Raw genomic sequence first — 13,746 nt, forward strand, 5'->3', positions numbered from 1 at the left:
ACATATTGTTTCATAATGTTTATAGGCGATCACCAAAGCTGTGCTTTTGAAAGTACGAGAATATGAACTGTTTGCTCTAAAGGTTAGCATCTTCCGGATGCTTATCCACGCAGGCTCAGTATATGAATCCTAACTGCTCCACTCCTCTCTGGTGCTTGGCTTCATTAAAGGGTGGTTAAACAAGTTAAATGTGGGCCAAGACTGAGAGGCAACCATGGTGACATTACTTCACCATGCCTGCCATATGATAGTTACCCTGCTGAGCTGACTCAAACAGTAAGGGGTGTAGTACTGTACGAGCACTAATAGAGCCACAAATGCATAGCACTATCTACCTTTAACTCTCAAGGCATTCCAATATGATGACAAAGATTCTTTCCAGACATGTGACCATTGTTCCTGAAACATTAATTTCATTTAGGATTGCTATGTGGAGCTGTACAGTTCAGACCTAATAGATTAACCTCCCCCTTCTCCCCCGTGGAAGCACAGCATCTCATAAATACACGTTTTGTAATATAAAAATGCGGCTTGATAGCTTGTGACATAATGCTCAAGTGATAAAAGAATAAAACTGCTTATGTGCGGTAATATATAGATTACTATTTGACTCAGTCCAATATTGCATCCTCATAAACCCAATCATCACAACCCTGGTTTGACGAGACCATAAAGGCATGACTGCCTAGTTGTTCTGGCCCATATAAAGCTAGTTCAGCAGCTCTCCCGTTAATCAGGGGAAAGGAGCTGCATGAGTTTGAATAAGATATGGAATTTGTATCTACACAGAAAAGCGACCTTAAGAGTCTGGTCTTTCTGGATTACACTTCTTATTCAAGTACTTTCCCCCAGAAAATTGATGTTTCCACCATCTTTACCACCATGATCAAACTCGTTATCTTCGATGTTGTATTCATTCCCTCCTTTGAGAGCTTAGCTGTTGACCCCTCTGTAAAATAAGGCAATCTTGACTGTAACATTTCAGCCAATTATCATTGTGGCTAATTTTACCTTAGTTTGATCTCAGCTTCACCTTTTCACTTCCTTTCTCTCTTTTTCTACCTCATCTCTCTCCCTACTTTGTACTAGTATTGCTACCCCTCATTTTCTATCTCTGCCTCTTTTTCTCTATCTCTCTCATTATTCTGTACCTCCTACACGTTTACAGTTCTACCTCACCTCCGACTCTACTTCACCACTCTCTCTATCTTTCATGAACTGGCATCACTCTACAAATGAATTTTGACACCAGCATCACTTCTAGCATCAAATTATTTATCAATGAGATTGTAGTCACACCTCCTTTTTAGAGTTAGCTGGTGTTCCTTCTTGTAAAATAAGGCAATCTTGACTTTACAATCCTAGCCAAGGATCAGCACACTACCTGTGTTTGCTAAAAATCTGAAAAAAGTGGTAAGAGTTTCTTGAATCTTTCTTGGATTTCACTATTACCTCCTCACTCTGACTAGGACATTGGACTGGTATAGCTATGTTTTGTTTCTTGGGTGAGATTGTATGGATGGCAGATGGAAGCCAGATAGTGATATTAGCTATGTTGGATCTCTTTTGTGCTTTTGATGCCACGGGCCATCAAATTCTTCTGGATAGATTAGCGATGGTGTCCAAGGGATTTCTACCTACATGTGTCTGGTTTTCCTTTTTTTTCAATTAGAACACAGAACATGAAATGATGTTCTTTCCTTTCTGGCAAAGTCAAAATCCCATATGGGGCCACAGAGGGCTACTACAGTTTACTCCTGTTAAAGGCTTATTTGGTCTAAGACAGCGCTTTAGGTCAGCAGTGCCAAGAGAACCATCTGGGTAATGTGTGTTGTACAAATATCTTTAGACAGTCACCCAATCATTCTCATGTTTCATTTTTATTTTCTCCAGAAGGAGGTATTTTTCAACATAAGAAAAAATACTTTCTATATGCCCTTTTACGTCTTGAGGTGGTCTTTCCCTATTACTGCCCAGGAAAGACTCTTACCTCAGCCATTGGCAGCAGTAAATCCCCATGTATTTCCAGGATGACAAACTAATGCAAGTGTTACAAGCTTACAACTAAGAGTACAACAAATAATATTGCAATCGTATTTTTCTTCATCATTATTTTCTTTCTATTATTATTATTTTAAGTTTGTTGGTGGACACAGAGTTTCCTGGCTGGTTCAGTCACAAATCGCTGCAAACCTGACTCAGACTTTACACTTGTGATGCCAATAATTCTTCCATACTGGCTTTATTCTTGATTTCAGGGACGTCATTATTGTTTGTAAAATTTGGAGGATTTATCTTTGCAGATGTATTTCTGAACATGTATTTTGAACGAGGCTGCACTGAAACATTGTGGAATCAGAAAAAAGTTTAGTGGGAGCAATAACCAACATGATAATGACAAATGCTCAATAATAGAGGCTCGTCTGGCAGTAACAGTAACAAAGTTGAAAGTTCTCTCTGACCCCATCAAGACGGATTGTTCCATAGACGCAGGTTTGTTGGGAGAAGCCACCAAAGTATTACTGACCTTTCTGTTCTTCCACCTGAAGTAATTAACACATAAAATCAGATGCTCATCAGCGAAATTCCATTGAGGGGTTTCTAAACCTAGAAACGTTATGATTTTTAAAAGTGGTACAACTACTAGAATCATTTTTAAAACTTTTGGTATTTTTACTTAATTCCATCAGTCTTCTTTTTCTTCCATCCCCATTCATGATATGTTAATGCTGGTTATCTTTGTGTTACTGCAGAAAATGTATATTTGCATTTCTGGTTCCAGTGATGTTTGTATACAGTAGTCATTTCCAACAGGTCATCATTTTTTCTGAAGAGAAGCCATGTATTTTCTTGCCACTGTAAACCAAGAAGCTTAGTAGCTTTGAAAAACCCTCATTCAGCGTAGGTGCAATTCTTTAGATCAGTAGTTCACAACGTTTTGACTTCTGTGGACCCCCACTTTATCATTACTGTAACCCGGGGACCCCCATTGAATCATTGCTGGAGTTCTGGGACCCCCAACCCCCCCAACTGAGTCATTACTAAAAGATGTGGACCTAATATGTTAATAATATTTAATTTTCTAAGCAGTCGTGGACCCCCTGAGGAGGGTTTGCCGACCCTCAGGTGTCCCCGGACCACAGGTTGGTAACCATTGCTTTGGATCATTTTTAGACCTGAATTCATGTTTTAGGGTGAACGAGGGATCAACGGAGGGGATTTGATAGCAATATATGGTAGCCATTTTGTTGCATACAAACATAGTTACCATTGATATTTAATGTAAGGAATAGCGATTTAGAAAGTGAGGAGATTAGGATCCTGTCCTTAAGGGAACATTTAAATGAAATAGAGACACTAATAAAGCCTTAACTACGGGGATAGTCCACGAGTAATCTTTATGCAATGTAAGACGAAATACGTACACATCTATATTCATAAAAGTTCCTCTCTACTCAGAATAATTTTGCACGCAAATATATATAAAAAACTTGCATCGTTCTTTGAGTGTTTTATTTCAGGTTTGGTAGCTGGGATATTTATATTTAGGATGTTTGTTTGGCTAGTTCTTGGTCTTTTCAAGAAATAGTTTTATGAAAACATAGTTCTTGAGTAATGTAAAAAATGAGATGCCTTGTGCTTACCAGTACCAGGTAAAGTAGATCATCTTTTTGCATTTGGAATCTATTCTCCTGATTCTGGACTTTTTGTGGATTGTTGCTTTTTTCTCTAAATGTTTTCCTTTACTGGACATTTGTGTTTGGCTTTGAACAGGAACTTGAAATCATGAGAAGTCAATGCAATGAAACGACTTCAAAGATTGAAGAATGCGAGCGGATCATACAGGAACAAAAAATGGAAGCTGCTAATGTACTTAACCAACAGAAAAAATATGTTCTTGAAATTGAAAAGCTAGAAAAGACCTTACAGTCATTGCATCTGGATATAATAGCTTCCCAGCAGAAACACAAAGTAGGACACGCACAACTAGAACAGCAGATAACACAGCTTGAAAGGGACCTTGCAGATGCTCGGAAACTCTGCAGTCAGAAAGATCAGGTATGCTTTCACTTTTAGAGTACAAATGGCAATCGTACGAAAGTACACCTCTCAAATATGAAGTTGACTACAGTGGCGTAATTCAGCTGAAGAGGTGTATGCTCCCCTTTATCTTTCCAGCATTTGATTCTTTTTTTCATTTCTCTCTCTTCAAAACTTCAAAAGGAGTCACAACTTTTGCAAAAAATACAATTTAAACAGCAGGGTTCTATGGAAGGGGCAGAACTACTTTTGTGTTGTCATTGACGACAGTAGCATTGCCCTTTCTGGGACATATATGTTAGATATTAGTAGTGCAGCAGGTGCAGCCGCACCGAGGCCCAGTGGTATGATCAGCCCACTGTACAGCATTTGTGACTGCCATTTACTAACAACTCTGCGGCTAGGGGAAATTTTATTTTGCTTGCTGGAGGGCACTCGGCAGCCTAACCACACCACAGTGCCTATTGTTTGCAAAGACAGTTTCGTCATGCGATCTTCTAAAAGGTTTCAAACAGTGACTCCCTCGATGTAACTTTCAGGAGGAGCACACGCTGGGTGACAGGTAAAACTGGTAGAGCCACCTGCAAAAAGAAATTGTAAAGAGTGTGTAGATAGATAGATAGATAGATAGATAGATAGATAGATAGATAGATAGATAGATAGATAGATAGATCTGACTGTTTGGATGTGTGTATGTATCCTTATCTATATATGTATGAATAGATACATGAATATGCACAGACATATAAAGTCCGATCTAAACATTTTAAGCAACCGCATGTTCGCGTAAAACGTAGAGGGACAAAAAATGTGTGTGACAATGTGGAGTGTCTGTTTTTTTCAGTGCACGTGCAATAGCTGTGGTGGTGGGTCCCACCGGAGAGGGGAGGGGTAAAAGACAAATAAAGAGGGAGCACAAGACCTGTCAGACCCCGCTCTAGCGACACCCCTGATCAAGCCTGGCTAAGATTTAGATTCCTTTCAGTGAACCTTATTTTTAGTAATTGTGTTATCCTGTGCTTGTGTAGTTAATGCAAGTCAACACATTTATATCTGAAAAAACAAATTCGTATTCTTACATAAACTATGAAAAACGAAAAATGATCTGTTTGGCGTGATAGACAGCTAATAAACACACAACTAAAAGGGACATGCAATAATATATACAATAATATTTAATCTGATGTCATTCAATTGTCTTGTGCATGGAACTAATTGTAACAAATAATTGTCTAAGTGTATTTCACGGTGTGCCCTGAGTTGTGCACCTGAGAAATAAGGCTTTAAACAGAATGTTTGCATTAGTATTACACCCAAACATGTCTGAACAGTGTTTGAAATCGTAACTATTTTACATCTCGGTAAAGAATGTTTTTTACATCTCGGTAAAGAATGTTTGGTATTTTAACTAAAAACCGAATCGTTGGAATAATTAAAGGCTTGTGTTAAATACATAGACAGTCGTTTAAATTCAGATCTGCAATAACATTTACTGTTATTCTCCTGGGCTTTGACTGCTTGACAGAAACAAAGTACTCTGGGATTAATTTCAAGAAATTGTGCCAACTGTGTGCAATTTGCTGTAATTAAGACATGAAAGAGTACTAAATATTCAGATTAAAAAGAACCACGATTGAGCTTGATAGGAAATCAAGGTGTGGCATGGAGCCAATGAGCACCAGTCACTAATGAATAAGAAATTTTAATTGATTTGAAGCGTAAACCAATGAAGCTGCAATGTAAATACAGCTAATTAAAATTAATCAACCTGCTGTTGATGGCACTGGCTTTGTTCATTCAAGAGTTACCACTGTGAAATCTACGGGGCTGTTCCGCTTTGAATAATGATGCAGCCAAAATGAAACAAAATGCTAATCGCCGGATTTGTGTACAACAAGGACAGGCTGCTTGTGATCAGGCAATAATGTACTGGTCCCCAGGGCCTGCAGGGTGGCAGCGGCTCTGCCACAGGCCTGGGAAGGAAAGAGTGTTCCCCGATTAGGTGGAAGGGCGAAGGCTGCCTAGGGAGACCCCTCGCTGTGCAAAGTCCTTTAGCAATGGAAGTCAAACAAACTGTGCTTTTCAGGAGCCGTATTTAGCAGTATTTGTAGCCGTATTTAGCCGGATATCATTGTGGAATATTGATCGGTGTGTTTAGTTTAATCCTTATGATACCAACCGAGTTTTGCCTTTGAACTAGTAATGTGCCCATTGCAGTCTTGAAATTGTTTGATACCCTCTTTGCTTCCCTGTTCCCATATAGACCTTTCATTTTCTTAAACGTGTTGATTGAAAATTGACAGGAAAGTGACAATGTTACTAATGAAGTGCTTTGCTGCCCACATTTTTCTGTAGCTTAAAATTGGGATGCCCAGTTCACAAAATAAACCATGAAAGAGCCTGTCCAAACATATACATATATATTTAAAAATATATTCGCTCTCCACAGGCAGTGAGAAAAAGAGAGGACCTTCTCAGGAAATCTGAAGCTGACCTCCTGCAGGCCAGGGAAGGCATCAAAGCCAAAGTGTCCGAGGTGGAGCACCTGGGCAGCCTGGTCCGGAATCTGAAAGCAAGCGTCCATGACACCCAGAAGGAGAAGGCACAGAAGGAGAAAGAAAACATGGCGCTGAAGCACGAGATCCAACAGCTCAACCAAGACCTGCAGAACATCCATAAACAGTACAGAGAGACAGGTAATATAGCACCGTGGAGAGTCATGCGGGGGCGCCATCTTGTTTAGGAGGTGACAAACCGATGGCTTGACTTTTCTGCTCATACGAAGATCAGGCCTTCTAAATAAACACAAATGCTGTTATGACAAATGGAGCTGGACATCCGTGCCGACCATGGTGCTGTTGGTAGAATAAAATGCACTTGACTCACGTAAGACGAACGGAAGGATTTTTGTTAATGCTTTTCGTAGTGAGAAGTTTGTATACTGCAATCTGGTGTAAACTGAATATTTATGGTTGCAGCATTTAAAAGTATTTGTTTCTTTCTAGCATTTCTACCCTAAACTAATGTAATCTTGGATTTTTTCAAGCCTTTTTTTATTTTGTTCAAGTGTTTTTATAATGCCTACATTTACACTTCTTTCATCAGTGAGTGCAAAAAGGTAACACACATCAGTACGGAAATGTGACTACAGATGTGACCAAAAGCAGAAGAGAAAATCAAATATTTTTTGATTGGATTAGCTGCATTGGAGAGATAAATGTAACAATAGATGTAGTCAAATGCAGAGGCAGACAGCTGAACACTGGGGACGCTGGCGGACGTTGTGCATGCTATTTTCTGGGCTGAGGATTGCTGTGATGTGGGAAACTTTTTATAGACTAGCCGTTGTGCCATCACCAAGTAAAATATTGATGAAGCCATTTTGAGTGCTCACATCAGCCTCTGTCAACTCTTAATTTTCTCCCTTTGTACGCAATGGGTGCCATATACACGTTTCGGTTGTCAAACCCCCCGAGGCCTGTAGCAAATTCTTTTGCAATACAACCAGATCATTGCAGATAATTGTATTACAGAGTGTATTGATCCAAAATCGTTGCACACCGGAAACATCTGGAAAAACATGCTTATAGCTCCCCGCTAGTGGTTCGCACATCATACGCGCACCGCCTTTTGTGTGCATCACCTGCAAGAAAAGCAAGGTAGAAACAGCAGTGAAATTACCTCTTTACAAGGTTCTATTGATCACTTTAAATCAAAGAGGGATGTTTGACATAAGATTACCTGCCAGTTTGAACATTAGGTACACTGTGTTATAGCCTGGGGCAGGTGTAAGTCTGCCAAAGGGATTGTAAATAAAGCATGCAGCTGCAAGTGCCTCTGGCCTGGGATCAACCGAGGCTCAAGTCCAAAGCATAGGTAAACTTGGAGCCGTTTAACCCTTTGCAGCCGGCTTGCAGGGATTGGCAGCAGTTTTTAAGGCACTACGCATGCATTGAAAGGAGCGCACGAAGGCGCGTTTGCGTTGAAATCCTATTTTTCTCTTCACCTCTCCAAGTTCAATTCAATCAAGTCCGCATTCACCTCATATGTGACATGGAACGTGTTCAGAGAAGGAGATGAGAAGTCCTGGGAAGCCTTGGACACTGGCTTCCTTTTCGCTCGCGGTATTTTAACATCTGCATTTTGGGGGGAAGGGATGTTGCCTTGCCTGCATGAAATATACAAGCACAGCAAATAAAATAAAATGACAGAGCGCCTAAAACATTTATGCCTTTGCACTTTCAAGCTGAAAACGTCGCCCAGGAACCTCAGTGATTTATCATGTGATTACAGTAACTTATTGGATAATAGCAGTTTCTTTTTTTTTTCTTTTCTTTACCAAGATTTTTTTTTTATGTGCAGCCTGCTCGCCTTATGTTAGATTTTAAAAGCAGGTTTGCGAAACGTTGCCGAAATTCTATCCCTACATGTATGCCATGTGCTCAAGTCACTCAAGGCTGAACTCATTCATTCTCAAAAATAGATCATATGTGCCTGGGTTTGTGATAAAGACAGATGAGGTTAGATTATAGGTTCAACAACTATGTTGCAAACCTCTAATTGGATTCGTTTCTGCATTCATTCTTTTTTTAAAATAGAACCATGAAGCACATTGAGTGGTTGAAATGCTGCATTTGATCCTGTCGTCTGTGCTCATGAAAGAGAGCACAAGCCTGGTCCACTGGCAACAGAATGTTGCCTCAAAGGCATGCCCTGCCCAAATCAGTGATTCCTTTATTCACCCATTTATTCACCTAATGCATGCTGTTTCTTTTCAGGATCCCTACGCAGTCATGTTTCTAGTTGCCATTTAAAGCTGTCTTTTATTCTGTCTATCTTAAACGTAGCTCTGTAATAACTGGACAACAAAGTCAGCTTGGTGGCTGGGGCTGACTGATAGAAAAAGCTTCTTGGCACACCCACTTTCACCTTCTTTTATCTATGTGTATGTTTGTATGTTTTTGTAGTGCTGACTTGATTCAAAGGTGTTACAATTAAAAGGTCAGGGTACTAGTCAAACATTATAACATACAATGCAAGTGGGCACTGCAAAGACCGGAAAACACGCCCGGATACATGTGTGAGCAGTATAGAGTACCGTCAGCAGGCAGGATACACAGAAGAGTGTAGGGAGACAGGGTCGGGTAACTGCAGAGGTATGTGCAGGAAGAACATGGGAAGTGAGTTACTAGAGGCTGAAGACTATAAACAAGCACTGGAGGAACACGTATTGGAATTGTATGGCATAGGGAACAATGGGATACGGCTGCAGAGATTGTAAATAAGCACCGAAGGGGCAGTGATTGAAACTGTATGGCATAGGGGGCTATGGGATCTGACTGTAGGGACTCTGATACTGCAGAGAAACATTAAAGGGCAAAGATTGGAGTCTATGGCATAGGGAACAATGGGATCTGCCAGTAGCGCCCCGAGACTGTAAACAAGCACCGAAGGGCCAGCAATCTGATGTATAGGGAGCAGTCAGATCTGGCTATGGGGACTCTGAGACTATAAAAAGCACTGTAGGGGCAATGGTTTGAAGTGTGTGTCATAAGGATCAATTGGATCTGGCTGCAGGAACTCTGCGACTGTAAACCAGCACCGAAGGGTCAGTGATTGGAAGTGTGTGCATGGGGGCTACGGGATCTGGCTGCAGGGGCTCTGCGACTGTAAACCAGCACCGAAGGGTCAGTGATTGGAAGTGTGTGCATGGGGGCTACGGGATCTGGCTGCAGGGGCTCTGCGACTGTAAACCAGCACCGAAGGGTCAGTGATTGGAAGTGTGTGCATGGGGGCTACGGGATCTGGCTGCAGGGGCTCTGACACTATAACTAAACACCGAAGGGGCAATGGTTTCAGGTATACTGCAAATGCGTCTATGGGATTTGGCTGCAGGGACTCGGTACTAGGATAAGTGACCAACTATAGAAGGTGGCAAGGAGGTTGCAGCAACATAACAGGTCAATGAGTGACTCGAGGGCAAGGAGAGTAAAGAAGGACAAAGGGTGAAGTGGGAAGGAGGCTGGTGTAATCGAAGCCAATGTTGCTACTAGAAACAGATAATATTGTAATTGTATTTATGTAGCGCTTACTACTCCTGAGGAGGCGTCATATTTGGAAATAACTGGGTCCGGTAGCCAAGGGGGGAGGGCAGTGGTCACCCCTTGATCCGTCCAGGGGTACCCTGTCACTATTCATGGAAGGGCATGGGCTTCTCTTCGGGGGCAATGGGAGGGGCGTTGTGCTCACAGCCTGCGGTGTCCTATCACCATGTCCGTGTTTGTGGTACTTGTGGTTGCAGCTTCAGCTGAAGCAGGGTGCAGGCCTATATTAAAGCACATTATGTTTCACCAAATTGTACCTATTTTTAACAGCCGTCGTAGTCTGAAAACGTGGCCTCTGTGTGCACTTGTCCATGGTGTACTTGGCCATGGAGCTGCGGGAGATATATAATTCCTGTGTTGAATGGCATTTTCTTTTCATTTGGAAGAAAGCACCATACATTACAGAAATGTGTTTCTGTATGCAGAGCAGCACGCACATGATTTGAAATGTACGTATACATTTTTGTTTGGAGGCACGGTCAGCCAAGAACAAAGGAAAATGTCTTTGTCTCTTAAATCCGGCAATTTTTTGGATTATTTTCACAGAGAGTCTAGGAGCTCAGCGCTGTGGGTCTCTGTGGTCTAATGAAAGAGCGCCATCTATGGGATGGCCTTGGGAAAGGAAATACTCCGAGCACCCAAGTTAACTGCACAACTGTGTGAAAATGTTACAGGGGAAATGTATTGGACTGGAAAGGAGATAAATCGATAGGCAGCTGCCTACCTAAATATAATTACATCGAGATACTAAAGCCATTAATTTCTCCTTGGAATGTATGTATCTGTGAGCGAGGGATCAGTGTCGACCTATTTTGTTTATTTTTTAGCTCACATATACCCTCGTCTGCTATTTAAAATTAAATTATATATATATATATATATATATATATATATATATATATATATAGAACCCTATAATACAACCTCAGGGGGGTGTCACAGGAAGAGTATGTCGTGGTGGTTGTGAAACACTTGCCCATCCCGAGCTCACGGCAAAGTAATGGTGGTTTGGTAAAAATGTGCCAAGTATTTTTTATTTTTTTGCTTTACATTTCGCAGCCCAAGAAGTTGCCAGTCAGGATGAAAAACTTCTTCTAATGGAATCCAGCTTGAAGGCAACTCAAGAGCAGCTCAGCGAGCGAATAGCCGAAACAGTTCGCCAAGAACAGAGCAGCAGGAAATCGCAGCTCGAAATGAAGACGCTGAGAGACCGAGTCGCCGCTTCTGAGGAGGAAATTAGGGAATACAAGTGAGTGCACTCTTTTTAAATAGCCTCGCAGAAAGTTTAAAGCAAAACGGTTGGCGCAGGAGCAGTCGTTTTTCAAGTACTCCTCCATCCCATGGATTCTCTCCTAAAGTCTATCCTGCGATGCATAAACTCTGAGCAGCAGAGACCTGGACTCTGAAAGGCTGATGCTTTGAGCTGCTCAGAAAAGACTTGGCGCACCTCGAGGCACTGTGGGATAGCGCACTAAGGTCCAGAGAGTCTAATGAGAATGGTGTCACGTTTCCCTCTCTCTTCAGATTGTCCCTGTTGCGGTTTAGCTGTGAATCAGAAATCCCATCTCCCTCCTTAAGTCCAAAGGTTACACATGGCTCTTATTGTCTTCCTCTCTGTGTTCAAGGGATGGCCGGCGGCTAAATTAAATTAAATAGTGCATAGTGTAAAGCCCGCCTTTTGGTGGCTCTTCGCAGCAGGCGCTGGAGCTGTCAAGCTGAAAGGAGCAGTCTTCTCTGACCAACTGGCAAAATTAGATTTATCTTTTTTTTTTTTTTTTTCTTGATATCAGTGTGTTTTTAAAATCTGTGCTACCGTCCTCTGCACGTGCGGAGGGCAGTAGTCACACCAGCACACGTGCCTGGAAACATCCGTCAGCATGTTGGTGGGCATGGTGCCATGTTTACGTGATAACGCGCGAGCTATGAAACGGGGGCCCCTAGCTGAAAATGTGTTTATTCCTTGGCAGCTGCGAGCACGTTGGAATAGCAGAACGATTCATCTGTTAGAATTGTCATGTCGAATTAGAAAACCTTCTTGTGATCAAAACGCATTTTTCACAGAATCGTTAAAGCTGGGCCGGCTCAAGTCTGGCCAGGCTGCATTAACGTTTAATTTACCAAATTGAAGGGCAAATATGGTAATAATTACTGCCTTACGTTAAGACAGGCGCAGTTGCCTAGGGCTTTGCTATGCCAGTGCAACGAGAGGTATTGACGATCCAGACTCAGCACGGTGCACGCGCTGCCTAATATTAGATGGTTGTAGATGGAAGTTTCAGGGAAATTATTTATACCTTGAAGAGCAACTTTTTTTAAAATTATCTCATGCTTCTAGACTAATGTAGTTAAATTACTAGATGACACTTATTCGTGAGGTTGTACAACCACGGCGAATCATTAATAATCTAAGTAGTGGCATTTCATGTGTTTTGCATGTTATAACATGCTATAAAGTTTTTATAAAACTACGTAGGAAAAATAATTTACCAGACACGCAGGCGGTTGTGCCATGGCTCCTCGACTTGTTTCTACCTCTGTGCATGCAGCCCTGGCCCTTCCAGACCCACTCCTTCCCCTTTTGCTGTACAAAGCAGGTGAAAGCAGGCTACCTGGTCTAAACTATTAGCTTTGGAACCCGGAGACCCGGGTTCTAATCCTGTGTCAGGCACGCGTCTGAAAAGTGGCTTCAGGGCAAATCACTTAATCTTGTCGCGCTTAAATTATAGATATAAAAATGTGATGTAATTTTAAATATCTTAAATCTAATGTCTTTGTTAAATTCAGAAACGGGTAAGTCCCCATTGATGGACAAGGTTCTATTTTCGCTACATAAAATACAGAGACGTACATGTTATTCTGGGTGTTTACATAACAATGTGGTTTATGAAATAAGAATTTTGTAAAAAATAATCTCTAAAGTCTGTGACTAGCAGATTGGCTTGCAGAATACTTGATTGCGTTTCAATGTATGCAGCTGAAGGCCAGTAAAAGTCTACAAAGTAGCTTCTGCTTCACAAAACATTTAAATAAATAAAACTGACATTTGAGATCTTGTGAAATGGTCATTAGGTTTGCAGTGTACTCGCACTGTTATCACAGCCTAGACTCTGTTCACTTTGATTAGCTGGTGTAAGAGAAAAAAAGCCACGGAGCAGAGATGGGATTTCACACAATAGTGCTGTAATATGCAGTTCATTACCAGCAGTGGCAGCAGGCTAAAGTGGGATTATGTTAATAGGTTCAGGACAGCTCCCCATGCACTGCTCTGATTATAATTATCTGCACAGGGATATTTACAAAACAAATCCGCCTCTGAATTTACAAACTAGCATACAGCTTTGTGTCTAATCTAGTGTTTTCTAAACAGGCTCATTCATTCCCAGAATGTTTCCATGCCCGTAATGTCTCAATTAAACTATACAAAGAGTCAACCTTGGAAAAAAGCACCCCTTTCTGTTGATCTAACGTTCTGAAATGCTTCCTGGTGTATTGATGCCATCACTCACCTGAGGCAATACATATCCTATATCTGACACTGTTGAATATAGAAAAAAAACGCACAAATGCATTTGTATAATAGAAAAGGCCAAGCCAGTTTCAC

The 13,746-nt window shown here is 41.3% G+C and overlaps 1 protein-coding gene across 2 annotated transcripts in view; it reads left to right on the forward strand.

The window, feature by feature from the left end:
• Window positions 1–13,746, forward strand: part of LOC138282607 (polyamine-modulated factor 1-binding protein 1-like) — a 1,030,040-nt gene that overhangs the window by 849,499 nt on the left and 166,795 nt on the right. For both annotated transcript variants that reach the window (XM_069220389.1, XM_069220390.1), the window contains exons 22-24: window positions 3,775–4,059; window positions 6,491–6,737; window positions 11,205–11,394. In XM_069220389.1, the coding sequence (XP_069076490.1) occupies window positions 3,775–4,059; window positions 6,491–6,737; window positions 11,205–11,394 (722 nt within the window). The remainder of the gene's footprint in view (window positions 1–3,774; window positions 4,060–6,490; window positions 6,738–11,204; window positions 11,395–13,746) is intronic.

Source organism: Pleurodeles waltl, chromosome 2_2, assembly GCF_031143425.1.
Source record: "Pleurodeles waltl isolate 20211129_DDA chromosome 2_2, aPleWal1.hap1.20221129, whole genome shotgun sequence".
Classification (NCBI taxonomy): domain Eukaryota; kingdom Metazoa; phylum Chordata; class Amphibia; order Caudata; family Salamandridae; genus Pleurodeles; species Pleurodeles waltl.